The sequence below is a fragment of the Ambystoma mexicanum genome, chromosome 2q (genome assembly GCF_040938575.1).
Source record: "Ambystoma mexicanum isolate Mex_15411 chromosome 2q, UKY_AmexF1_1, whole genome shotgun sequence".
Lineage (NCBI taxonomy): Eukaryota > Metazoa > Chordata > Amphibia > Caudata > Ambystomatidae > Ambystoma > Ambystoma mexicanum.
This window is the reverse complement of record NC_090924.1, coordinates 330,594,214-330,619,641: the sequence shown is the minus strand read 5'-3', so window position 1 is coordinate 330,619,641 and position 25,428 is coordinate 330,594,214. Positions and strand designations below refer to the sequence as shown.

The following is a 25,428-nucleotide window of genomic DNA, read 5'->3' as shown; positions in this document are numbered from 1 at the left end:
AGTTTGGTACACACTCTTCTTGCTGAAAGCTCCCACTGATTTCTGAATATGCTATGTGATTACCATTCCCTATCTCTTGTCTGTCCTCAGGACCATGGCTGTCTTCGTCGAGCTAACCCAGTACAACCCTGCCGTGGTTCTCCACACAGTGGTCACTCTGATGGTGGAGTTCCCCTTCACAGGACGGGCACTTCCCTCTGTGGACATCCAGGCTTTTCCACTTTTGAGACTGGGAGGAGAAGTGCATCTGCTGCTGATTATGATGGCAAGTATGGCAGAGCATTCCACTTCTATGAAATAAGGCCAGATGATGCAGACATAATCAAATCCACACCTGTTCAGTGTCAAAGATACTTTAGAAGCCAACTGATTTCAAATATTTACCTGAACGTACAAATGTTCATGTGTATTTTCTGTATACCCTTGCTACATTCTTCCTTCGGATTGTGTTTATATCCACAACTGTCCCACAGCCTTTTAGGTGTCCACTTGGTGAGTATGGGATATATTCTTACTGTGGAAAACCCTCCTTCTAAAGCAACCTTTTCTTACTTCTCTAGGTTTTCCTGATGGGGTTTGTTGTCTACTTTGTGATATCGGAGTCCCTGGCTATGAAAAAGGAAGGCAGTAGGTATTTTACCAACTTCTGGAACTACGTCCAGTGGCTGATCATCCTCCTGACCATCTGCACAGTGATCGTGCACATGAGTCGTGGCAGTCTTGCTGACCAGCAGTGGGCCAAATATCTCCTGGACCGCAAGTGCTTCACCAACTTCTACCAAGTCGCCACCCTCAGCACAGCCTTCAACTGCCTTGCGGCTTCCATACTCTTCATCCTGACTCTACAGGTATATAATAAGGGGGAGTGAGGCAATGAGTTATTTGCCACTAGCAGCCATAAATATGCTGTGATGGAACCATATGACAGAAAAAGAGATGCCGCTGTGCAGCGGCAGTAAACAATGTGCCAAAGTGGTAGAGGTAAGGGGTAGATGGTCAAATAAAATGGAGCTAGAGTATTTGAAACACAGGTCTTGGGGGGTTGGGAAAGGAGCAATAAAGCATTAAGTAACTTGTCGATTTGTCCTGCCTTGAATGAGGGCCATCAAATATTAGCAGTGATAGCCTACCAGTCCTTTGAATGAAACCTTCTGCTGACAGAACGGAAAAGGTGATACATTTGGGGTGGGGCAAGGGCAGGTATTTGGTCAATTTCCCAATTTTTTTAAAATCAGAGACATTTCTCAGTGCCAGCTGTGGCGGCTCTTGAATGGCACGGTTGCATGCTGTGATCATAGTAGGTCCTTCTGAGTCTTTTATCCTTCTGACATAGATTAAATGAAGTCCAACAGTCTTCCTTTCCTACTAGTCTAAAGATGCTGCAGAGTGAAGCTGTGGAATTTAGTATTTGGAATCCTTTGTAAGCAAGCCTCCCAAAAGGCACCCAGTGACCCTGCTACCCTTTGCAACCAGCCCCAGAAGCTCATACACCAGATCCTATTCTTACACCTTGCATTCGCGTTGGGCTCTTTGAGTCATTTCCATTTCATTCTTTTGGATGTGTTTTTTACTATTACTTGGTCTCGTATGGTGTGTTGCCCTGCACAACCTTTTTCTTTTTTCATAATTAAAAATAACTCAGTTAAACTAGATTTCAGTTTTGTTCTGACTTTATTGGCATTTTTTACAATAGCTCCTTTTTAGGTCCCAGGTTGCATGCACCATGTCAATGGGTTAAAAGCGTGTATCTGGTGCATGCCTTCCTTCTCACATGTTAAATCTTTTTAGAATGACCCCACAGGAGTTGTATGATCGTGGGGATGGTGAAAAAGGAGCCCTGCGGCACACAGTGTTTGCAGCACTCAGAGTTTCCTTCACATGCTTAGGCATTCTACATCCAGGGGTTTTCTTGAGTATATGCGAGAAAAAGAAGGGGCACAGTACCGCAGATAATGGTGGAATTAATCTTCAACCGCTGGATGCTGGTATGGTGGTTTCCCTATTAGGCTGAGTGCAGGCATCAGGTGGGGCTATCGGTATCGAATAGAAAGCTGCATCCTCAGGACCTGGGCTTCTGAGGGCCGTTGTTGAACTGTTGGTTCCAGATCCACCAGTATTTCCAAAACCTACCAATGTGCATTATGTGGCTGCCATCAATCCTTCGGCGCTGACCCTCTTTTCTTCCAGGAAAGTTAAGCAACGTATGGAAGAGGAGCAATGGCAGTTCAAAACAGTTCTCACCTGCTCTGGGGTTGACCAGATTCTGGTTGTTTCTCACAAAAAGACAGGGATGGCATGCAGGGCAGTCTTTTGGAGTTTCAGTAAAGCTCTCTTCATAAACCATAATCTTCAGTACAATTCCACATTTGCCACCTCATAGAGCTTCTTCTGCTGCTCTTGGTCCAGATTTACACTGTAAAAGTAGAATGTGAAAGGGTCACTTTACTCATGCTACGAGAGTGAATTCACCAGTACCAGAGTCCGTTTCTTCAGAAAATAGGCATGACAAAGACAAGCGCGAGTTAGTATTGAGATATTGTGACTTTTGATGATGGGGTACAATCTTTTCTGCATACTCTTTTATCTCATCAATTATTTTCTCTGGTACCGAAGATCTTGCCACCTCGACTTGCGGTACAGAATGTGTTTTTCACCAATGTATAACGTCATAGGCATGTGATTCTTTTAAATATTCAGCAGCTGCCTGGTTCTTTGCTTCAAGTAGTTTACAGCCTGGTTGTATGCTACTGACGGAGGAGGAAAGATAGTTGAAGGGCAAAGCGTTTATCTTGGAAGCAAGACAAAGCGGTGCAACACAGGTTCAAATCCCGATCCTGCGCTTAGAAACCACTCGCTGGTGTTAAGAGCATTACAAATGAACAATGAAATAAATAAACTTGACTTGCCCACCCAAGATTGTTCATTGTTCTGCTGACGAGGCGGTGCAGAGGCTTCAATTGATATCAGAATCTCAATAACTGTTGGACCTTTTGTCCTCTGACAGGTTTATGGCTCTACTGGCTGATAAGAGTAATTCCAGATCCAGTTCAGCTCCTACAACTGGAACCGAAGGATAATTCACCTGACCCTCCCTCTCTTCCTCCTGTGAGTGACCCTGTAACTCCTCCTAAAAGGCCTGATCTTCTGGAAACTGCCTCTTCCTTTGAGGAAGCTGACCATTCCTCCAAGTAGATTGGTTGGGGGCATTGTGGCTAAGTCCCTAGAGGCATTAGGCACAGCCTCGTGAATAGCCAACAGGGTTGGGGATAATTCCACAAAAAAGAAATCTTCTTTGGGCCCATGTAAAGAAGCCTCATTCAGAGCTGCATTCTGCTAAAATACTGGACTAAAAATAAACATCCTCTACAAATGACCTTGTAGTTGTACAAGCAAAGCTTTCAATGGAATCCTTTCTGGTTACAGCATCGCTTGGTTTCATCCGCTCGATAAGGAGAGCAAAGTTTTGAATGTGGTGGACAAAACGATTTTTAAAAATTCTGATCTTTGATTGAGGCAAGCTGACTTAACTTCTATTATGTCCAACTACTCATTACCCATCCTGGATCAGTTGGACATATTTCATGAAATTCTAACTTCAGAAGCATCAGAAAGAAGAGTTTTCATTCCTTCTGAATCTGGCGGAGTCATCTTTACAACAGCTCTCTGTTAACAGTGATACGACATGAAGTGTCGAGGGATATCATCATGGTGCCTTCATAGGGTGTCATGCTCACCTTAAGGCATCCAGTATAAAGTTAGATGTACAGGTGAAAGTATTGTAGTGCCATTAAGTTGGGTAAACCATTTTGCGACTTCAGCTGTGCAAGACAGATGTCCTCACTGGAAGGTCTCGATTCTCGATCTTCTGATCGGCTAATCCTTTTCCATCACCCTTTTATTTTTTAGCGACCTGCAAGCCTTACAAGTGCAGGTACCCTTCTAGGTAAACGAACAAAGCTGCTACCAAAAACAAAAAAAAGATTTCACTCTGAAGCAAAGCCTGCGGCTTTGGATGAACCGCCAAGATTTATACATCATACATTTCAGATCCTCCTTACTGAGTGCTCTACCCGATGCCTCATGCACCCCGTGCTGGGACATGACGTTGGGGCTAGTATAGAGCACTGCGCCCCTTGACCTTTCTTCCACTCTTTTTTCCTAGCTCTCTGATGTTGAGGGACCGAAGAACCAAGATGTACTAGCTATCCACCCGAAGGGGCAGGTAGAGCGGGCGATGAGGCATCATTGAGAGAAACTTCCATCATAAAGAACATTACCAATATGCTAGTAATTTGTTCTAATAAACTCCTTCATCCCACAGATGAACACTCCGAAAGCAGTACAATGATATAGAGGAGGGAGGATAGCAAGGACACCACCTACATTTAGAAAACTCAAAAGTACTGTCCTGCCAAAACGAGTATCATAGCATTCTGAGTTGCAGAGAATGATCCACTTTGATAAGGTCATGGAGGATCTTGATTCCAGTTACAGCCCTGCCTGAACGGGCACGTGCTAAACCAATGAAAAGCTGGTAATCTTTCCTGGCCTCTCTCATCAGAGAGATATATACATAGTAGCTCAGGGACCGTACCAGATCCAGTCGGTGGAAACATGTCTCTGCCTTGGAAGGATGAGGCGGAGGAAAACAAATTGCAAAGTGTCTCTTTTGAGAAAGATGGAAATCCAAGACCACCTTCAGGAAGACTGATGGCCTAACTTTCAGTGTCACCTTCTCCTTGGAGAAAATCAACAAGGAAAAAGTAATTGACAACACCTGGAGTTCACTCTCCCGTCTAGTGGAAGTGATAGCGACCAGGAAAATCACCTTATGGGTGAGCAATTTTAATGCGCAGGGATGAAAGCACCCATTAGAAATGTTAACATTAAATTAAAATCCCACACTGGAACAACACACTGGCGTGGGGGTTTCTGATTAGAAAGACCCCACTGGAATTGCATGACCGTGGGGATGGTGGTAAAAGATCCCTGTGGCAGGGTTCTCTTCAAGACCGAAATGGCTGCAAGATATCCCTTCACAGTACCGATCTGCCAGCCCTTCTGGGCCAAAGACAGCAGAACATCCAAAACTGAGGATGTGGAGGAAGTAAAAGGGCCCAGATCCCTCTCCTGGCAGCAAGCCAAAAACGTACTGGATTTGGTGGTGGGCCTTCTAGCAGAGAGGAGCACATTTAGAGCATTCTCCAATAAATCCCACACCTTAGATCTCAATCTTTCAGCAGCCAGGCATGAAGGTTCAAGCTGCTGAGGTTTGGGTGCAGAACCTGCCCCTCACAGTGAGAGTGGAGGTCTGTTCTCTGTGGTAGGCACTAAGGAGGGCAGATTGCCATGTCCAGCAACTTCGGGTGTCACGTTCTCTGGGACGAATCCAGAGAGATCGAGATCGGCATGGACCTGAACGGGCACAGCCTCCTGAGAACAAGTGGTATGGTAGTGGTTGGCAGGAAAGCATAGAGCAGGTCAAAGCCCCACTCGGCTGTCAAAGCGTGACAGAGAGCTCCCTGACAAGGGAATTCCATGGAGCAGAACCACTTGCACTGCCCTGGAAGTGAAGAGATCCACTTAAGGAGTACCCCAATGGGAGAAAATATCCTCCAGAACTTCCTGGCAGAGCTTTCACTTGTGGGAGTGAAAGACACTCTGCCCAGGGGATCCGCCAACACATTCTCCTTGCTGGTTAGATGAGCTGCCATCAGAGACACACTGTTCTCCAACTGCTTTGCTTCTCTGCACAGAAGCAAGGGGCCCACGCCTCCCCGCTTGTTGAGATACTGTATGGCTACCGTGTTGTCCATCAGGTCCAAAACTGTCTTGCCTCTCACAGGGGGGAGGAAAGTGACTAGCGTCAGCCTGATCACTCTCCACTCCAGCAAATTGATGTGCTCCTGACATTCTGATGGTGACCACAGACCACTCACTGGATGGTCTTGCATGTGAGCACCCCAGCCTTTCAGGCATGCATCCATGTCCAGACTCACTTGGGGCTAAGGTTTCAGAAACAACGCCCCTCTGAGACGGTTGGTCCTTCAGGGACCACAATGTAGGTCTCCAGATACTCTCACTGAGACCTGAAGAAGGTCTGACGTCAGTCCCTGAACTCAGAAGCCACTGCATGGACCTTAAGCGTAGATGAGCTTCTGGCACTACGAGGATGCAGGAGGCCATAAGACCCAGCATGCGCAAAAAAGCCGAGGCTGGAACCTCCTACTGTGGTTGCTGGACTTGGACCATCTTGGAGATGTTCTCCACTCTGTCCTCGGGTGGGAAAGCCCAGCACAGGGGGATGCCCAAGACTGCCTCGATGGATTGGAGGGACTGGGATAGCAAAACCTGAAACTTCAGAAGAATCCCAAGCAGGTTAATAGATCGCACGTGAGACGAGCCAGTCATCCAGATAGGGCAAACATGAATGCTTTCCTTATCTTAGGTTAGTCGCCATGACTGCCAGCAGCTCGGTGAAAAGCCAGAGTGCTGAAGAAAGAACGAATGGAAGGACCTTGAGCTGGTAATGACTGCCCTCCCTCCCCCACCACTTGAATCTCAGGGTCTTCCTGTGCCTGTAGTGGATGGCCACATGGAACTAAGCATCCTGGAGATCCAGGAAGACCATCCAACCGTTCAGGTCCAAGGCCTGAAGGATCTGGGCCAGAGTGACCATCTTGATCTTGTCCTTGCACAGGTCAAGTTCCGAAGCCGCAGATCTAGGATGGGGCTCAGAAACCTCTCCTCCTTCAGCACTAGAAAATAGGTTGAATACCAACCCTAGCCTCGCTTCGAGCAGAGTACCAGTTCTATGCATCGATTTGCCATAAGATGACCGATCTCATCCAGCAAGAAGGGTTCCAGAGGCAAGGATTGGTGGCCCTGAGGGTGATCAGGAGGGCAAATAGCAAAATGTAGGCAGTTTCCCTGGTGTATGACCTGTAAGGCCCAGGCATCGGAAGTGTTAAGCACTAATTCCTTGTCAAATTGGGATATTCTGCTTTCCACAGGAGTATGTTGGCAGAAGTACACTTCACAGAGGCTTCCCACAAGCAGTAATGGAGAGCACAGTGGAAATGGAGGCACCTCCCCTATAGGAATGATGCTGCCCTTGTTTTTCCCAAGGGGACATGATCTCTTCCACTTTGGGCATAGGAGACGAAGGAACAAAACCCCCCTGCCACTGCCGCAGGGCTTGCCGGCCACTGTTGCTGGACTGGTAGTCCCAGCGATTTTGTGGCTGCTTTTGTGGCCTGAAATATTTGCAAGGACTTATTGGCCTTAGTGCCAAACAGGTTAATGATCTCAAAGAGCATGTCCAGAAGTTTTTCTTGAACATCTGGTGCAAAACCCGACGTCCTGTGCCAAGAACATTTCTGCAAGACAGTGCTGGTGGCCGTGGTTCTTGCCACACAGTTTTCAGTATGCAGACAATACTGAAGGATCTGAAAGGAGGCTTCCTTGCCATCCCTAATCAGAGCCTCAAATCCATCTTGCATCTCCCATGCAGGGATGTGCTCTGCCACCTCTGCAATGACCAGAGCCTGAAGAAGAATTGGCCAGGGAACAGGAGGCGTTCACCCAACTGAGGCCGAGGCTCTTCGTTCTCAGTTATGTGAATGCCTCCTGTGCCCTGCGCCGAGTATGTTCCTACCCCACGTGTCTAGTCTCTTGCTCTCCTTGACAGGGGCCAAAGATGGAAAAGATGTGGTTTTTAGGCTAAACGAGCAAACTTTTTGGTGATGTATGGGCAGAGAGGAACATGGGGTCCGAAGGGGCCTGCCTGTGCTCCTTAGCCAGGTCCCGGTCAACAGTCAGTACTGTGGCCTGTTTGGCCCAGAGCTCAAGAACTGGCCCATCCACTGCCTGATTGAATGGCAATAGCATCTCCTTCTTTCGACCTGTGTCCAGGATGTCCGTTAGCTCGTACTGCACCTTAGACGGGGCAGACAAACCCAAGATGTTGATCACCTTGGCCATCAAGTGCTGAAAAGCGGCCTGGGGCTTGACCCATGTAGGAGCAGGGAGCATGACGGGATACCTTTCTCATCATAAATGATCTCCAAATGTGACATGTATGTGCTTCTGGGGAACGGGGCAAATTCTCATGCGACTTAGGCATCATAGCGTGCCGGTGGCGATGTGTAAGGGGTGCCAAGGTTAGAGGACTGACTTCCAAATGCGGAAAAGTGCAACCTATGGATGGGAACGTGCCACGTCTACTTGCAGTGCCCCTGCTGGCTGGTCCAAGCACAGTGAGATCCGATGGCTTGGCTGAAGCCAAAAATGCCGGGTTCAAGACCACTGGCGCCAAGACCACTGGCGCAAGGCCAAAGTAATCTGCGCTGGATCCGCTGGGGCCTTGACAAAGAAGGTCAAGCATCTTCTGCCTCCGGAGTAAAGGATTGGGTTAGAAAAGGTACCCTTTGAGTCTATTCCTCTGGGGATTCCCTGGAGTGATGGCTTCTCTTCTTAGCAAATGAAGAAAAATAGTGTCTTCAAGAACTGCCTGGATAGCTGGATCAGGTGAGGTGCTTCTTCCGGACAGAGGTTCATTCCCTGTTGCTGTGGTATGCGCCCAGCGACTTGGTGCGTGTTCATTTGTTGCCTCTCTTCTTGTGGAGAAAGGTGAACAGCTTCACCTCACGTTCTCAAAGCACCTTTGGGTACATCAATTGGCACGATGCGTAGTGCTGTAAGTTGTGGCCTTTACTGAGACAGTAAAGCAAGATTCGGTGCAGGTACAAAATGGACATCTGGCACCCGCAGTTGACACAGGGCTTGAATCGTGAGGACTCGATTGAGCATATCGTCAAATAAGCACGAGAAATGCAACATTAAAAAATAGAGCTGTTCTTACAGTGAGCCGAGGAAATGGAGTCACAGGACGGGTCGCCTCTATATATACCAGCAACAAAATCATGTCCGGTGCGTGGCGCACAGAGGTGTCGGGTGGAGAAGTGCGGATTCCCCCCACCCCTCCTATCCCCTCAATCCCCTCCTGCCTTGTGTCGGAAATGTTTCCGAAGAGCAGCTGTGTTGAGAGACAGATATCAAAGGTGAGGAATCTGGGGGAGGAAGTAGTGCATTAGAAGAGAGGTTACTCCTGGAGGCTTCCATGTGTTCCACCTTACTCAGCTAATTGTCTTCAGAATGACCCAAAGTTCTCCTGCAGCTTGGAGAATTTTTGTCTGTAGGTGGAATCGAAGAAGTTGCCAAATAGTTATGAGATTTTGTTTTCAGTACTTCAGTCCCTACAAGCCTGGTGACATAAGACCCATTCTGGACCTGCCATTTCTACATCTTTTCCACTTGATAAAAAAATTCCACATGGTGAAGATTCCAGACATCTTGAAGTCTCTTAAAGAAGGGTACTGGTTAGCCTCACTAAATCTTCAGGGTCTCCTTTTCACATGCCCAACAGAAAAGCATATAGTAGGTTCCTGAAATTCACAGTGGTGGGCATTTTTAATCTTAATGTCTTCCCTTTGGTCTAAATGATTGGTTTAAGAAAGGTTCTAGCTTTTAGTGAAGGAACTACTCCGGCCTCAAGTGATTCATGTGTTGCCATGCCTGGATGATTGGGTCTTCAGAGCTGCTTCCTTGACCCTCCTTTTGGAGAATTTTCAAACAGTGTGCAACATTCTATTAAACCTCAGATTTTAGATAAACCAGAAGGAATCCAACCTGTCTTGTGTGCAATATTTCTTTCCAATAGATGATCCAAGTTTTTCAGGAACAAAACATGATTCAATGTATTCTCAGAAGGGTTTGTTCCTCCTGGCCTCTTCCATTCATGTGGTGCCTTTACGGGGCCCAGGATGCAGCAGGTATAGTCCCAACTCTCCAGACAATGGCACCATCATTGAGATTCTCAGCTCAAGCTATTAGAGAAAACCTACTACTTAGTTACTTTTTGGAGTCATTGCTCTCAGATATCACTGACAAGGAATGCTTTAGAGTTCATGTGCCAATTATGGCCCTCAGCAAGTTCACATCCTGTGGTCAGCACAAGAGAAAAGGGTGCATGTAAGCCTGCCGGAACTGAAGACCATCTACTTGGTCATGAAGGATTTCCTTCCTGATCTGGGGATGAAGAGGGTTCAGGTTCACACAGACAACATGATCGCATGATGTCAATCCCAGTTTGAGAGTGGACAATTGCCAATAGAACCTTTCTAGTGGATGTATTTGTGAGGTAGTGATCAATATAGAGGCAAACAGACTCATCTTCCTCATTCCCTCATGGATGAGAGTTTTCTGCAGTGGGTTCTTGCTCAAACAGATTGGTGTGCTACAATACAGAAAGCAACGGGTCAGTCCTACACACTCTGGAAGGGGAGCAGTCAGAATAAAAAGGGGCAAGGGGTGCCATTGTGCTAGATTGGTCCGACAAGTACCTCCACACCTTCCCTATTGTGCCCTGGATTCCAAATGTTCTACAAAAATGATTCATTGATTTTTATTATTTCAAACTGACCTTCCTAGTTTTCATACTCTGATCAACTAGTGTTGTCATACAGTTTTTTTGGATCCTCCCACGAGAAATTGATTGTGTGCACTGAGGCCTATGGGCGTGTTGCACGGAATAAGAAATGAAAAATAATAATCATCCACGGATCATCACCATTGTTCAGAGTGAGAGCATGGTACCTGAGGAGATAGTTTTCACTCATTAGACCATTTCAAGGTGCCAACATTCAAATGATGTGTGCCGCCAAAAAGTGTTCTGCCAGGAAATAGTACAAAAGCAAATGGATGTGCGTCTGTCTGCGTCCATAGGCAATGTCCTGTCATGTCTTGTTTGTTTTGTATTTGGCCAGCATTGTCTTCACTATTGATCCATATAAGTACTGTTGGCTATTGCAGCCTATGCGAGTAGGTGTGAGCATGTTTTAATCTTGCAAATTGAGGTGCCACTTTGACAGCTTGCTTCTTCTTTACCCATTCGAGAAATTCTCCCCCTTTCTCCTGATAAATGTCTATGCGCCTCAGACCGACTCTCGTGAGTTCTTCCACCAGTGCGCCAGGCACATTCACAAGTTCCCAGGTTACGAGATCTTATGGGTAGGCAACTTTAACCTCGCCCTTACGCTAGACCTAGATAGATCTGCGACAACACAACTGAATCTTCCACAAGCGGTTAAGGCATGGTCCCCCATTTGTCAATACCGCAATCTTCTTGATGAATGGTGGAGCAAACTTTCAGACCTCAGAGGATACACATTTTTTTCTGGGGTGCACGGCATCACCTCCAGGATTGATTATATAATGGCCACCACCCATATACTTCGGAATATCACTGAGATGACCACCCTCCCCAGGACTTTGTCCGATCATTCACCAGTGTTGGCTCGCTTGGCGGTCTCCATCTGTCCCCAGGTCCGCTTCGATGGCGATTTAGAGCCACTGCCCTCGAGGACGTGGCATTTCGCTCAGAAATAGAGCAGGATTTTAGGGAATACTAAGAACAGTTATACACGTCTCGCCCTACCCCTGGACACGATGAGCTGACACGATATCTAGACAAGATAGCCCCGGGATGATTAGATCAGGACCAAGGGAGGGCTCTTAATGAACCCATCACAGAAGAAGAGGTACGCAAAGCAATAAAATCTTTACCTAGCGGAAAAGATTGGATGGCATATCAACAGAATTTTCTAAGGTATACACAGATTTGGTGATTCCCCACTTGATAGGTATGTACGATAGCGCACTTACTAACGGTACTGTACCTGAGTCCACCAGATCCGCCCAGGTAACCGTCCTGCTAAAACCTGGGAAAAACCCCTGATCATACAGGCCTTTATCACTAATCAACACAGACAACCAGATACTAGCAAAGATACTCCCAGATCGCATACTTCCTCACATGCCAGCCTTGGTCCTCCCTGACCAAGCTGGTTTCATCCCCGGTAGCCCACTCAAAATAATCTAAGACGTCTGTTCACCCTTATGCACAATGTAAACCCTGAGGTGCCAATGACGATTGCCGCCCTAGATGCCGAAAAGGCCTTAGACTCCGTTGAGTGGCCTTTTGCATTCGAGGTGCTTCGCCGTTCTGGGTTTGGGCTCACCTACATCAACTGGGTTAAACTGTTATACATGGCCCCTCGAGCGGCAAATGGTACGATCTTGTAGTTCATCTACCCTACACGCAGCACTCGCCAGGGCTGCCCATTCTCCCCGGTCCTATTTGCTCTTGCGATGGAGCCCTTGGCCTGTCATATCCGAGAACTACATGCACACCGCGGGATAAGAATTCAAACACATCCATACACTGTATCCTTATACGCTGATGACATCCTTCTATACATCAAGCACCCCCGGCAGAACTTAATCCAAATGATGCAGGAAGTTGTTAGGTTTGGAGAATTTTCAGGGCTCAGGATCAATTGGGACAAGTCTGAAAATCCTCTCCCTAACTCTGGAAGTACAGCAGACAGACGTGGGTGACAAGTTTCGATGGTGTCCTCGAGGTATTCTTTACCTTGGCATCATAGTCTCCACTACATGGGACGGCTAATACAAAGATAACTATATCGCCCCATGAGAGATAATATAACAAAAAATTGAGACATGGATACGACTCCCCATCACACAGGAGGCCCGCATTGCCCTAGCTAAGGTGGTAATACTCCCCAAACTTCTGTACATCTTTAACAATGTACCAGTATGGCTCCCTCTCAGTTACTTGAGTCACATACGGAGACTGATGGCCAGACTGTTATGGGCAGGGAAACAGCCTAGGGTAGCCTATGACACATTAGCCCAGCCTTATGAACTTGGTGGTCTGGAATATCCGGATATGGATATGTATATATAATACTTGGCAGCCCAAGTGCAATACATAGCTGGTTGGAACCCCCCAGCCCCCAGTTCCGACTCCCTACATTCCCAGTTAGCGAGAGCGGTCACCAAGCACAATGCACTGATGGGCGTTCTCTGGGGCAAGAGAGACGCAGTCCCAAGAGGGGAGGTTCAGCCCATAGCAGTAACATTTAATGCCTGGGAACGGATGAATCAGCTGTTAGGGACTACCCCCTTCTATTTGCCTAACCTACCAATATACAACATAATCGGGATCCCACTCATGCACGAAAGATCATTCAGAGAACAGTTTCAAGCATTGGGAGTCCAGACCATGGGGGACCTAGTACAGGATTGGCAATTCATACTATGGGAGGAGCTCCGTTCTAGGGGCGCACATAACGCTGTAACATGTCTATACTACTACAGTCTACGCTGTATTCTTAGGAAGAAATGGCTTAACTTCCCGCAGGCTCCCACCCCCAACCTGCACAATGCTATGTGACCAACCCTGTCTCAACTGGGAAACTGGTGTCTACCATCTACAAGATGGTCAGGGCCGGGAAAGGGGCGAAGAAACACACCTACAAAACCACATGGGATGCATAATTGGGTAAACCACTGAATGAGGACCAATGGAAACTTATTTGTATGCAAACCCGTAACATATCCATAAACTGTCGGTACAGATTGATCTATTACAAATTTGTTCATCAGGTCTATTACTCCCTGCTTACCCTGAGTAGCTTCTTCCCAGAGAGATGTAAGAGATGCAGTGCAGACCCAGCTGACTTCTACCATGTTGCATGGAACTGCCCCCAAATTAGATCTTTCTGGGTCACCATAGAGGAGGCGATATCTGGAATGCTATCTCCAACGAGGGACTACTCGCCGGATCTCTGGCTACTGGCCCTGATCGTGGCTGGAACCCGCACCAAGAAAAAACTGTTGGGCATGGCCACTGCAGTGGCCAGGTATCTTGTGGCAAGAACATGGGGTAGGCCTAAACACCCCCCCCCCACATTTCCATGGTGGTCCGAAAACATGAGTTTATGCGAACAGAGGGAAACCAGATATGCTGCAACACTCCCGGCCTCCAGCCGCCCTTTTGACTACTGGCCTCCCTTCAGCCAATACCTATCGGACATTGCCCAGAGAGAACGATCCCCAGAATCCACCCCAGGGCATTGACTAACAAATAGCGGCCTGAACACCCAGTGACAGTCACAGTGGGGTGCATTGCTGAGACCCCTAAATACTTCCCATGTGATATCAGCTAATTCAAACGAAATATGCACTTGTTGTTGTCTCCTTACGGTAACTTTGTGTGAGTCGGAAGGGGAGGGAGGTGGGTTGGGAGGGGGGGGCAAGGTTGGGCAGTTTGGTTTTGTGTATTGCTTGTTGATGGTAAACAATAAAGAAAGTTAAAAATAAATAAATATATTAATTCTCCCCCTAACCAGGAGTTGAATTTGGTTCCAGATTCCCTCTTAAGGAAGCCTATATGATATATGATAGGTTATTTATAACATGCTTAATACCCAGAGGTTTCTAAGGGCGGACCCGGGGATCGAACCTGTGTTGCTCCGTGTCGTCTTGCTTCCAAGGTGAGCATGTTGCCCCTGAGCTATCCTCCCGAGACTATGAATTTATGTGACCTTGACCTTTTATCCTAGCAGCCTACTTACTTTTTTTTTGTGCTCGAGATTTCTTCTGCCAGGAAAGTGATTAGATTGCAGCCTCTCTCCTTGTACAATGTTCAATTCTGGTAATATGGTTCTATAGTGCTTTCTGAATTCTGTTTGAATCAGGAAAAGCATGTATCTGTTTTCCACCCTTGATTATATAAGTGACCAGCAGAAGAGTTTCTGCGTAGTTCTGAGATATGGCTAGGACTTCAACATTTTATTTAGCGAGGGTAAGACGATTTCGTAGCTAAGAAATCTCTTCAATACTCTCCATGTGTTTTTAGCCATAGTCCCTGGGTTTCTCCAAGATTAGTTGATGATTTTGACCAGGAGGTGCTGCATATAACCTAGTTGCTTGAAGACAGTCGGCACAAGTTGTCACCTTATTTTTATTGGATCCTGTCACAAGTTGAGAAGGAGGGAAAACATCTGGATGTATGAAAGAGATAGCATTATTGATTGATTGATTTATTAGATTTATAAAGCTCCTTACACCAAGGCAAATCTTCATAGTGATTCAGATAATCGTAGTCCATAGTACTCTTTCCTTCACCTCAGCCTAGAGATCACCTCTTGCATATATGCTAGTGGCATTACACTACTGCTAGTCGTTAATCCTTGGCAAAAGGCCATCTGGCCTATGGGGCTGGTTTTGAATGGAAGCTGAGACCCGGTAATGTGATGTGAGGCTGGCTTTACAAGGATTTCAAAGTGTCCTTCCTGGATTGTTCAGCATCATTAGAGCTATTTCTGTGAATGTTATTCTGCAGGAGCAGGCTTTCCCAACAAGTGGTTTAGAAATGGATTTTGATTTGGGGCCAGTGACAGAGAAGAAATTGGAAAATGTTGCCTGTGCTGCTATTCTGCAAAACTGAGTTACATAAGCATGCACAATAGCCTGTTCTTATATAGCCTCTTTACATCATTCTTGCAGTTTCATACGGCTGGAATTGACCAGTGTTATTATATTGCTGATTAAATGGTACTCAGTGTATCGCATCTGGAAGGATGAGGTACTAAGTCTGCATTGCCAGGATTTATACCTCTGGCCTGTATTTTAAATACTGCTCACAGAATCGAATGCCTCTCTTATTGAGAGATCCGACCCGTTGAATGCATTACTCACTTAGGCAGATGGAAAAGAAAAGAATGAGCAAGTTAATGGCTAAACGTATGAATCCGTAATTGATATATATGTATCTACCTCTTCCCCCAGGCTGCCCACCAGCTTCGGTTTATCAGACAGTGGTCAATATTTGGTAAAACGCTTCGCAGATCTTCTGGTGAGCTGTTCTGTGCCTGGGTGGCCTTCCTGGTGTTCGCACTGGCATATGCACAGCTGGGCTTCCTTGTAAGTATCTACCCTCTTCTGGTAAATTTAAGGTGGGCAACAAGTGTTTCTAGGTAGGTGACCTATGTAAATGCATGTCTCCCAGGGTTTATGAAAAATGAGCCTTCCTCCAAGGTTACAACACAGGCCAGGGGATCAATTCACAGTTCAAGACCAAACTGGTTCCAGAATATAGTGCTTTGTTTAGGTGAAAACACAGAGATTGGAGTAAAGCTGTAGGTCCAACAGGGAGGGACACCAACAAAAGATAAATCTGTTTCTATATAACAGTGCAGAGGTACAAGAGAAACACAATCAAATGACAGAGAAGTCTATATTCCAGATGAAAGTAGGATTGGGGTTTACTCCAGGTTCCTAGACATACACTGTCCATCCACTACTTCATGTCACCTCCTTGAACTTTTCTTCCTCCAGCTCCATCTCCCTTTGACTCTTTCCTCCATCTGATTTTGCCCTCTGACAGCTCTAACCTCTGCCTTACACTCTCTTCCTTCCTCGTTTTTTTCTTCCTCCAGCTCACAGCTTTCCTCCAAGCTCCTTTTGCCCAACTCTGCTTCTTAATCTCCTTCCAAATTCCCACGCTTTGTTTCTGACCTTTCCCATTTTTATATTAGGGCCTGCCAGCAAATTGTAGCATTGGGGGTTTTATAGAAGTCTCTTGCGGCCTGTTGCAATTGAGCAAGTGATTGATTTACTGGGAGTTGATCCTCCAGAGGATCTGGTGTGCCGAATACTGTCCTAATTCTTTACCGCAGACCAATGCCTCCCACGGTTTAGCTGGCCAAAGCTTTAAAAAGGGAAATTGCCATCTTGGAGTCAGGCAGCCCCCTTATCGTCGGCACCCAACACCCTCATGGTCTCCCAGTACCTGCCCTTGGGTCCTACAGCTCCACCATTGCCTCCCATCTGATTTCTGCATTCATGAGCAACTTTCCCCTGATCTTACACTGCACATTAAAATTGGTACATCTGTGAGCACTTCTGTGGTCCCGCTCGTAGACTGCCTGCTATTGGCCTTGTTTTCTGTAGTGATGCCTGCTAATCTCACGGTCTGGGTGTGTGGACCGCTGATGTCTCTGGGCTTTATGGAGTCAGTGCTTTCTTTATTCAGTAGCTCTAGGTTTGTACATTTGGGCTAGGTAAGCAGGCTGGGCATGGTCAGAGGCTTTGGGGATATCCCATATGCCATTTCTGGGGTCATCGCCAAGTGTGTGATGTTCCCCAGCCCCAAGAGACTTTCGTACTGCCCCTTCCCAACTACTTCACATGTGACCTTGTCCCACTACTGACAACACATCTCCTGGAGAATATTGGAGAGCAACACAAAAGTGTTCCAAATCCCTCTCACATTCAGGATTATTCTAAAGGGGATGCACTTCTCTTCCCTCAGAGGCGTGGCTGTTTAAAGCAAGGATGTCCTCTCAGACAGTAATAGCAGGAATGTTCACTAGGGAGTAAAATTGATAATTTTACTCCCCCGCCACATCCTATTTATTTTCTGCTGTATGGATGAATGTTAATGCCATAACAGCGATTGAATATACAATCCATAACATGAAATGGCACACCTGACTGTTGACAGTATCACTTTTAGACCCACTCAAAGCCAAATTCCTCACTTGTTCTGATCTGCCACATTCTGCACCAAAATGGAGACTCATCTTGTCCTGTAAAGAATACCATTGACTTTGGGAAGACTTAGAACAGTCTCAAAATTAGAGTCAGGAAAAAGCAGCATGGCACAGCACAGTTCCTGCAGTTCACTCACTGGTCCCCAGCCTTGTTTTTCCATCCAAGTCCTTGTAGAGTGAAGACTACTCCTGATTCATCCCACAAAGTCCTAGCTACTCAAAGGTTTGGTTGTCAATAACACAGCTGGCTAATCCCACCCTATCCTCTCAAACACCAGCGGATGGTACAGGACAGGGAGCCTCATCTTGCATCGGGCAATGAGTGGAGTACACATGGCAGGCTTGACTTCTACCCAGCTTTGGAACTTTTCTATCCCGTCCTTTCAACTCAACATGTGCCACAGGGGCATACAAAAGTGCACACTACACATGCACAGTTGCGTGTCAAGTTGATTCAGTTGATTCTTACTAACTGGGCAAATAAGTACGTTGTGTTACAGCCTGAGGCTGGCTGCCTAGTTTTCTTTGATATAAATGTCAGAGTAAAGACCCAGAGCCTTTATGAACCAGTTGCTACTTGTCTGAGATTGGCGTGACCAACATCCTACTTAAGCTCGAGAAAAGTGAAGTTAACAGACTACATAAGAGATCCTAATTATAAGAGTTAATTGGGGAATGAGAGATATGAATTCTAAAGGGAACCTCCAACCCCCACTGTGGGGCGGAAAATACTGTGAAGGAGCACCCAACCACCAACAAATGCCTTTCCCAGGATATCGAGAGAGGAGCACCCAACAACCACTCACTGCACATCTAGGACAGGATCCTCCAACCAGAATTTCTTAACTGCACTTGCAGGAATGTTTGAGGGGAGGGGCACCCACTGCACTTCTAGGGTGGGAAGAGAATGAAAATAACCACTTAACACACCAACAGATCATAAAGAGCAAGAACTTACAACATGAACCTACTTCAACTCAAAGAAAAGGAGGCCAACTTAACCACCATCTGCCTCCTTGGAGGAGCAGGTGACGGCAGTCTGCAAGACTGGCCACTTTAAACTCTGGGTCCTGCTGAAGGTTCTTCCCTTTATTCCCGCAGCTTGCCAAGCCCCTAGTATTGAGCGGACTGGATGACTGTAATTTGCTCTATTTGGGACAGCCCGTATACTTAACTAAGCGTTTACATCTTCCCCAAAATGCAGCAGCAAGAGCCATCCTCCGCCCTTCTTTTGGCACTCACATGTCCGCTTTACTGAGGCAGCTTCACTGGCTCCCGGTGGAGGCTTGCATTGTGTTTATGTCCTTATGCATGGTTCATCTGGCCTTCTACGGTATTGGAGCAGAGTATCTGCAAGCCAAATTTGTGCATTACTCTCCTACCCGGTCCCTACGTTTCCAGTCAGCCCACCTTATAGTGGTCCCACGGTTTAGGTGGGACCGGTTGGGGGGGGTCGTGCTTTCTCCATTGTGCCCGCTAACACCTCCCGCTCTATGGAGCCTCACTGATCACTTCTGTTTTCGACGGAAATTAAAAACTCTTCTATGCTGTGTTCTCGGTTGAAACTTCCTTTATGCCTTAGCGCCATGATGCCTTTGGCGTACGTGCGCTTTATTATGTTCTGATAACGTAACATAACACCATCTACTGTAATTCCAGAATAGAGTGAAACTGGTACAAGTGTGGGCCCAAAACCTGCTACCAGAATATTACATGAAAGAAGAGGAGGCAAACATCCAAGTCCAAGGCAGGGACTGAAGATGGGCACCCAAGAGAGAGGACTATACTTTTATACAGGGAGCTGCTTGCTAACATTTTATTGCAAGCAATTTATAAAATATGAAATAAAAGGAGAGCTTCTGCTAGGGGAATGACTGTGGTCTAGCAGTTAGATGGAACAACAAGATCACATCTATCAAACATGTTCTCTCTTATGCGGACAGTGTTAAAAAGGGAAAGATCAGGAGTGACATTGAATGTCTAGGAGCTATGTAATAGATGTATGCAATGCGTCTTAAGAACACAGAGAGGGGTTGTACAAAAGGTCTCCACTTTTCCATAATAGCACATTTTGCAAGAGATTTGGTGCTTATAAAAAGGATATTAGTTTAAAATGTAGTCTTTATAAACTGTGAATTCTCTTGTTTTTGCTTTCGCCCCAGTTGTGCTTGTGTTCCACTGTTAGCCCATATCATCGCTTTACATCCTTCGACCGTCCTGGGAATCGCTTCAAAACCACCCGTAGAGGGCCTGTATTAGTTATTTAGTCCTACTGACTGGCTGTGCTATTTCCTAACACTCCTGGTCCCTTTTGTTTTCTACTCTCATCAACTTGTATGCCTTTACACTCCTTGAATGTATGTTATTTCTTTGGCAGCTCTTCTCCTCTGGCTCTGAACAGTTCCACAGCTTTGGTTCCAGTCTCCTTACAACATTCGACTTGATTCGTGGCAGCTTGGACATACAGCTGGACCTTCCCTTGTACCCAGGCATGTACCACATATATTGTATGAGCTACTTGGTGCTGCAGTCATGGATCCTGCTGAGGCTGTTTGTGGCCACGCTACTGCACAACTTCAGCCAGGTGCGGCACAGCATGTACCGGCCCGCCTACGATCCCCAGGACTACGAGATGGTACAGCTCCTCCTGCGACGACTTAGGATGTGGATGGGTATCAGCAAAGTAAAGGAAGTAAGTGCCAGCAATTGAGGCTTGAGGTTTGAGAGTCAGTGTATAAGACCTGTCAAATAAAAGCAGCTAATATGATAAAAGTTCTGGAATTATGAATGATGCATTGTGTTCAGTTCTCTCTTTTCATAGACGACCTAAGAGAGAGGGGAAGAAGTGGCCTAGTGGCTATGGCTACTGATTGATTGTGCAACCAGCAGAGGCGTTGCTAGGGGGTGGCTAAGGGGGCTATAGCCCCTCGTCTTTTGGTTGTAGCCCCGGATGGAATCTCAGGAGCTACAACCAAAAGTGTAGCTAGCCCCCAGTCCCGACATTAGCGTAGCCCCTGGTCTTTTCCAGACCTAGCAACACCCCTGGCAACCAGTAGCTTCAAGTTCTAATCACAGTTTCCCTAATTGTGTGTAAAGATTTGCACTGGAGCAATGCCTGTGAGCATTTCCGATGTCCATTTTCTCTCTTATATCAGATTCTCTCAAAGCCTAGAATAGGAACAAACCTGGACATCCCTGGACCATCTCCGAGAGGCTCATGTGGAAATGGTAGTCACAAAGATGTTTATTATAGCAACCTTCCCTTCTTTTTCAATGGGACACCCAGCACATCTGACTGTTGCGTGTCCTTGGCCTGATGTTTGGGAATATTGTCCTTTTTAACCTCACTCCCTTGCTTAACTCATTTCATTTTAGGGGCAGTGGCTAGTCCTTAAGGCTAACAGAGCAGAGGACACTAATGGGAGTAATGCAGTGGAACCAGTTCACAACCCTACTGTTTGGACTGCTTGGAGCCACCGTGACATTTCAACATTCTTCCACATTCCATGGCTTCCACAGGAGCCTGCCTGTATGACAGAGCTATATAGTTGAAATTGGGTTTACCACCTGAGAAATCTATATCTGGTTGCTAAGAAGCCCCTGGGAGATGGGAGTTAAGATTAACCCAACTAAATACCACCTGGATCTGCCTTCCAAAAAGGTCTTAAGCATTCAAGTTGAAAAGGGGACAGTTTAGCAGAAAGAGGCATGTTGAAAGCATCCAAAACATTTAAACTCCCAAGACTTTGACGGAATTGTGGGCCTTCCTGGGACTGGTAGGGTACTAATGTCAGTAATAATAAGGGGTGAGAGACTGATTACCCCTCTCTATACTGACACAGGATGAATTGGTTGTGCTTTTACAGCAAAACTCAACATAACATCTTATTACAATGGATGTATCACAAAACATGATTACATGAACAGACTGCAGACAGTTTTATCGAACCAGACACAGGTTATAATGTTATCAAAACATTATATGTTTTTTATTCAGAGATTGTTAAAAATAATACACAATACATCAAATTATGATTCACAATTATCACATAATTATGCAAAACCACGGATGTTGGTTTGCAAGGGAAAAGAAGTTAAAAAATAGGGCACAGTCATAAATGGCTGGACGCTGGAATTGTTAAGAAAACAACAGGCTTTGCAATTCATACAGGGGTCAATAAAGGTAAATTTATCTAGACTTATGTATTGCTCTCACAAAGTGCACGGACAGTCATAAATCACCAGTACAATTACGGAGCCAATACTTTGAACGCAGGAAGATGCAATGACTTGCAACCACACACTCTTAGAAAATAATGAGCACTTATACGGCTATTTATTCAAAGCTTATAAGCAGCCAGTGATAACATAGAAATAAATCACAGAAGAAACAGAGAATTCAAAAGAAAATACATCACCGTGAGTGTAACTGGATTCCTCATCTGGCCAGAAGCGGCTGGAAGACCCCGATAACAGGCCAGGCCAAGAGCACAACAGCCCACAGGTATGCCGGACAGAAGCGTCCCCCCTGACCGCTTAGGGGTTCCGCATATATGCACCCTTCAAAAAGGGGTGGCGATTTCTCGAACCTTCTGGCAGCGCATTGATGAGCAGCAGTTGGTTGCCAGCTGGGTCAACCAACAGTAACCTCAAGGAGCAAAGTGCCTCCCTCCTCTAAAAACAAGCACCACAGAAAACAGTCCCATAGCTCATAGCAAGACATAACAAAGTTAGTTTTCCCAGCAGAAATGTCCTTGACTGCATACCAGGTTTGGAAAGCATGTTTTCTTCAGCATCGTGAATCTAACTCTCAGCAAAATTAGTGCAGCTTTTCACTGCAGCATGAAGTAAATATCCATCATGGCTCCGAGCGCTCCCAGAATGCACTGCGCATCAGCGCCATGTTTTAGCTCAAGCATAACAATTCCACCCTTGGATATTTATCTTCCATAGCCCAGTGGCAGAGGAGCCGGTTTCTGAAACCGATGAAATATTAAAACTAAATTAGGAATGCATTGAATAAAACAACAAGAAGCTATTATGATAGCTAATATAATGCAAATACAAGCAAAAGCGTAACATAGTGCACCCCCAACATCAGGAATCCATGAAAATAACCAATCCCACCAATTCCCAGTATGATCTTGGGACACTTGAGAAATGAGATCCCTTAAACCTCGAATATGACTTTCAATGGATCGTGAATGGTCACTTAGATTGAAACAACACATACCTTCAACTGCGTTACAACCTAAATTATGCTTTAGCAATAGATAATCAACAGCAGCTCTGTTTCGCAAAGTTGCTTTTCTAATAACTTGACTATCAAGGAGTAATTCTACTAATGCCTGAGAAGTATGATTAAGTCCTTTGACTACTAAACATGCTAATTTGATCAAAGATTTGTAACCCCCAGCAGCTAAACCCCAAACTCCCACTAATGAATGGGTTAATGCTAGAACCTCAGCTTCTGATAACAAATGCACATGGGAATCACAATCGGGGGATAGACCCACAGACTCGAAAGTTGACCTTTTGCCTCGAGTTATCTCTGGGTGTAAAGGAAACATCATTAGTCCTAACCGAGTTAAGGCACATGGACCTCCGGAAATGTTAGCTGGAATATAAGTGTATGTGGTGTTGCCACATGAAAAGAGCCATCCTGTTGGAAGTTTCACATGATTCAAATGACTGGCAGCTATCACTGTATGATTACAAGACATAGTGTTATTCGTGCCGGTACATGTGCGTGGCACTCGCGAAAATAATCTTTGCTCAAACACTGTGTGATTTTGCTGTTTGGTTAAATCGAGCTGTTGGCATTTGCCAATTTCTTTTGCATTGCATGTCATAAGGTAGCACACATCGCCTTGAGTTATATTATAGGTTATAACACGTGTCAAATTTCTCCATTTGCGATCTGTTTCCTGGCAAAATCTGCAGTACTCATAGACGGAAAAAGATTGCCTAATATCGAAATCTTGAACCAAAGAATCATTGTGTGTGACGCCGAAAATATGCTTTAAAACCGGAACTGGCGTCGGCACTGCTACTAAGCACGTAGTCAATAAAGCTTCAGCATTGGGCACATCAGTAAAGCAAAAGTGCGTAATGTTGAGCACCTGTTGTGCCAGATATATCCACATATTCTCCGTTTGAGTAATCATGGGAGAATGTTTTCGCCGTCCTGAAGATGGCTCTCGCATGACTGGCATCATTGTTGTTTTCACTTGCTCCTGACGTGTTTGCCGCATTTCACGAATCCATGTCTTCGGTCTGGCTGGCTTTTCTGCATCGGCATAAGGCTGCTTTTGGACAGCATTACTCATCATTATCAGTATCCCCTTGATCACTGGCACAGATGTGACATTTTTCATTGGTAGCAGCATGCCGTTTAACTCTCCCAAATGGAGTCCATTTAGTACCACAATTACACCAGCCAGACACAGGATCTACAAGGCAAACCCAGAAAAGAGATATCAGTGTTGTTCATCACTCTCTCAGGTAACATTTGTCTGCGGACACATAGTGCCATTTCTTTCTACCGGGCTCCATTACTAAAACTACTTGGTCTTTGCCTGATGCAATGACATCTGCGGGCACTGGTGGGCCACTTGGCCTTTCCACCCACACCTTCGCACCCGGTACCATACTGTCTGAAGAGCCAAAACCACGATCACCACGGGTAGTTAACACTGTAGGAGGCTCCCCCTTCTTAATCATGGACAACTTAACGGGAATGATAATCAATTGGGCCACGCAATCACCCTTGTGGATCGGTAACAATTAGTCCCCACTATTCATCAGGATGACTTTGATCTAGCCTTGGTAATCGGCATCAATTACCCCTCCCAACACTTGAACTCCCTTCAATGCTAAGCCAGATCTAGGGGCAATCCATCCTATATGCTCTGGGGGAATTTGTACTCCAATCCCTGTTTCAATTACAACAATCCCTCTTGGGTCTAATCTGATTTCTTCATGGGAATGCAAGTCTACCCCTGCTGACTCTGGAGTCGCCCGATAGGGAGCTAAAGAACCCGGGGTAATTTCCCAGTACAATAGGGTTTCTCTGACTAAATTGAGTTGAATCTGTAAAGTAGGAGTCATTAGCCGCATCAAAGGAGTTTCATGCTCATTCACAGGCCTATTGTTTAGTACTTGCACCGCATCAAACAAACAATCACGCTAGCCTGCCAAATTGCCATCTCCAGATTTGCACAGCTGTTCTTTCAACAACCCATTCATTTGTTCAATCAGCCCGGAAGCGGCAGGGTAATAAGGCACATGGTAAAGCCACTCAATGCTCTTCTCCTGACAATACTCCTGTATTAGTTTGCCTTTGAAATGTGACCCATTGTCACTTTGAATCTGCAAAGGCACTCCGTAATGTAATATGATCTGATCTAACAACCTGATGGTGTTCAGTTGTGTTGCACGCTTGCACGACAAAACCATCATATATCCTGAATATGAATCCACAATAGTGCATGCATACTGGCAACCTTTACTAATTGGCAGGGGACCAATATAAACAATCTGCCGAATTTGACCTGGTAGTTTTCCTCTTCGCAATGTACCCCGAACAATCTGAGGGATAGGTCTATGCTGTTGGTGTTGGCACACTGGACATTGCAAAAGGATTGTTTTCACTACCTCTAAAGGAATACTGATTCCTCGAGCTTGTGCCCACCTGATAGTAGCCTTTTCTCCAAGGTGCCCACATTTCTGGTTAGCCCACTTGGCCAAACCCTCCAAATCGTCTTCCTGAGCCTCCGCATCCACAGATGAAATCTTGGTGTGTTTGTCTGCAACAGAATTAAACCAACGTTCTAATGAGTCTGTGGCACAATGCGCGTCCACATGATACACAGCGACTTCACTTTGTGATAACATTTTTGCAATATCTTGCCACAGTTCTTTTCCCCACAACTCTTTTGAATGA

The 25,428-nt window shown here is 45.8% G+C and overlaps 1 protein-coding gene across 1 annotated transcript in view; it reads left to right on the top strand.

Annotated features, from left to right (window-relative positions):
* PKD1 (polycystin 1, transient receptor potential channel interacting) overlaps positions 1–25,428 on the top strand; it is a 1,742,473-nt gene that overhangs the window by 1,668,011 nt on the left and 49,034 nt on the right. The window contains exons 43-46 of the mRNA XM_069647332.1: positions 91–265; positions 561–848; positions 15,718–15,852; positions 19,861–20,175. Coding sequence (XP_069503433.1) covers positions 91–265; positions 561–848; positions 15,718–15,852; positions 19,861–20,175 — 913 coding nt within the window. The remainder of the gene's footprint in view (positions 1–90; positions 266–560; positions 849–15,717; positions 15,853–19,860; positions 20,176–25,428) is intronic.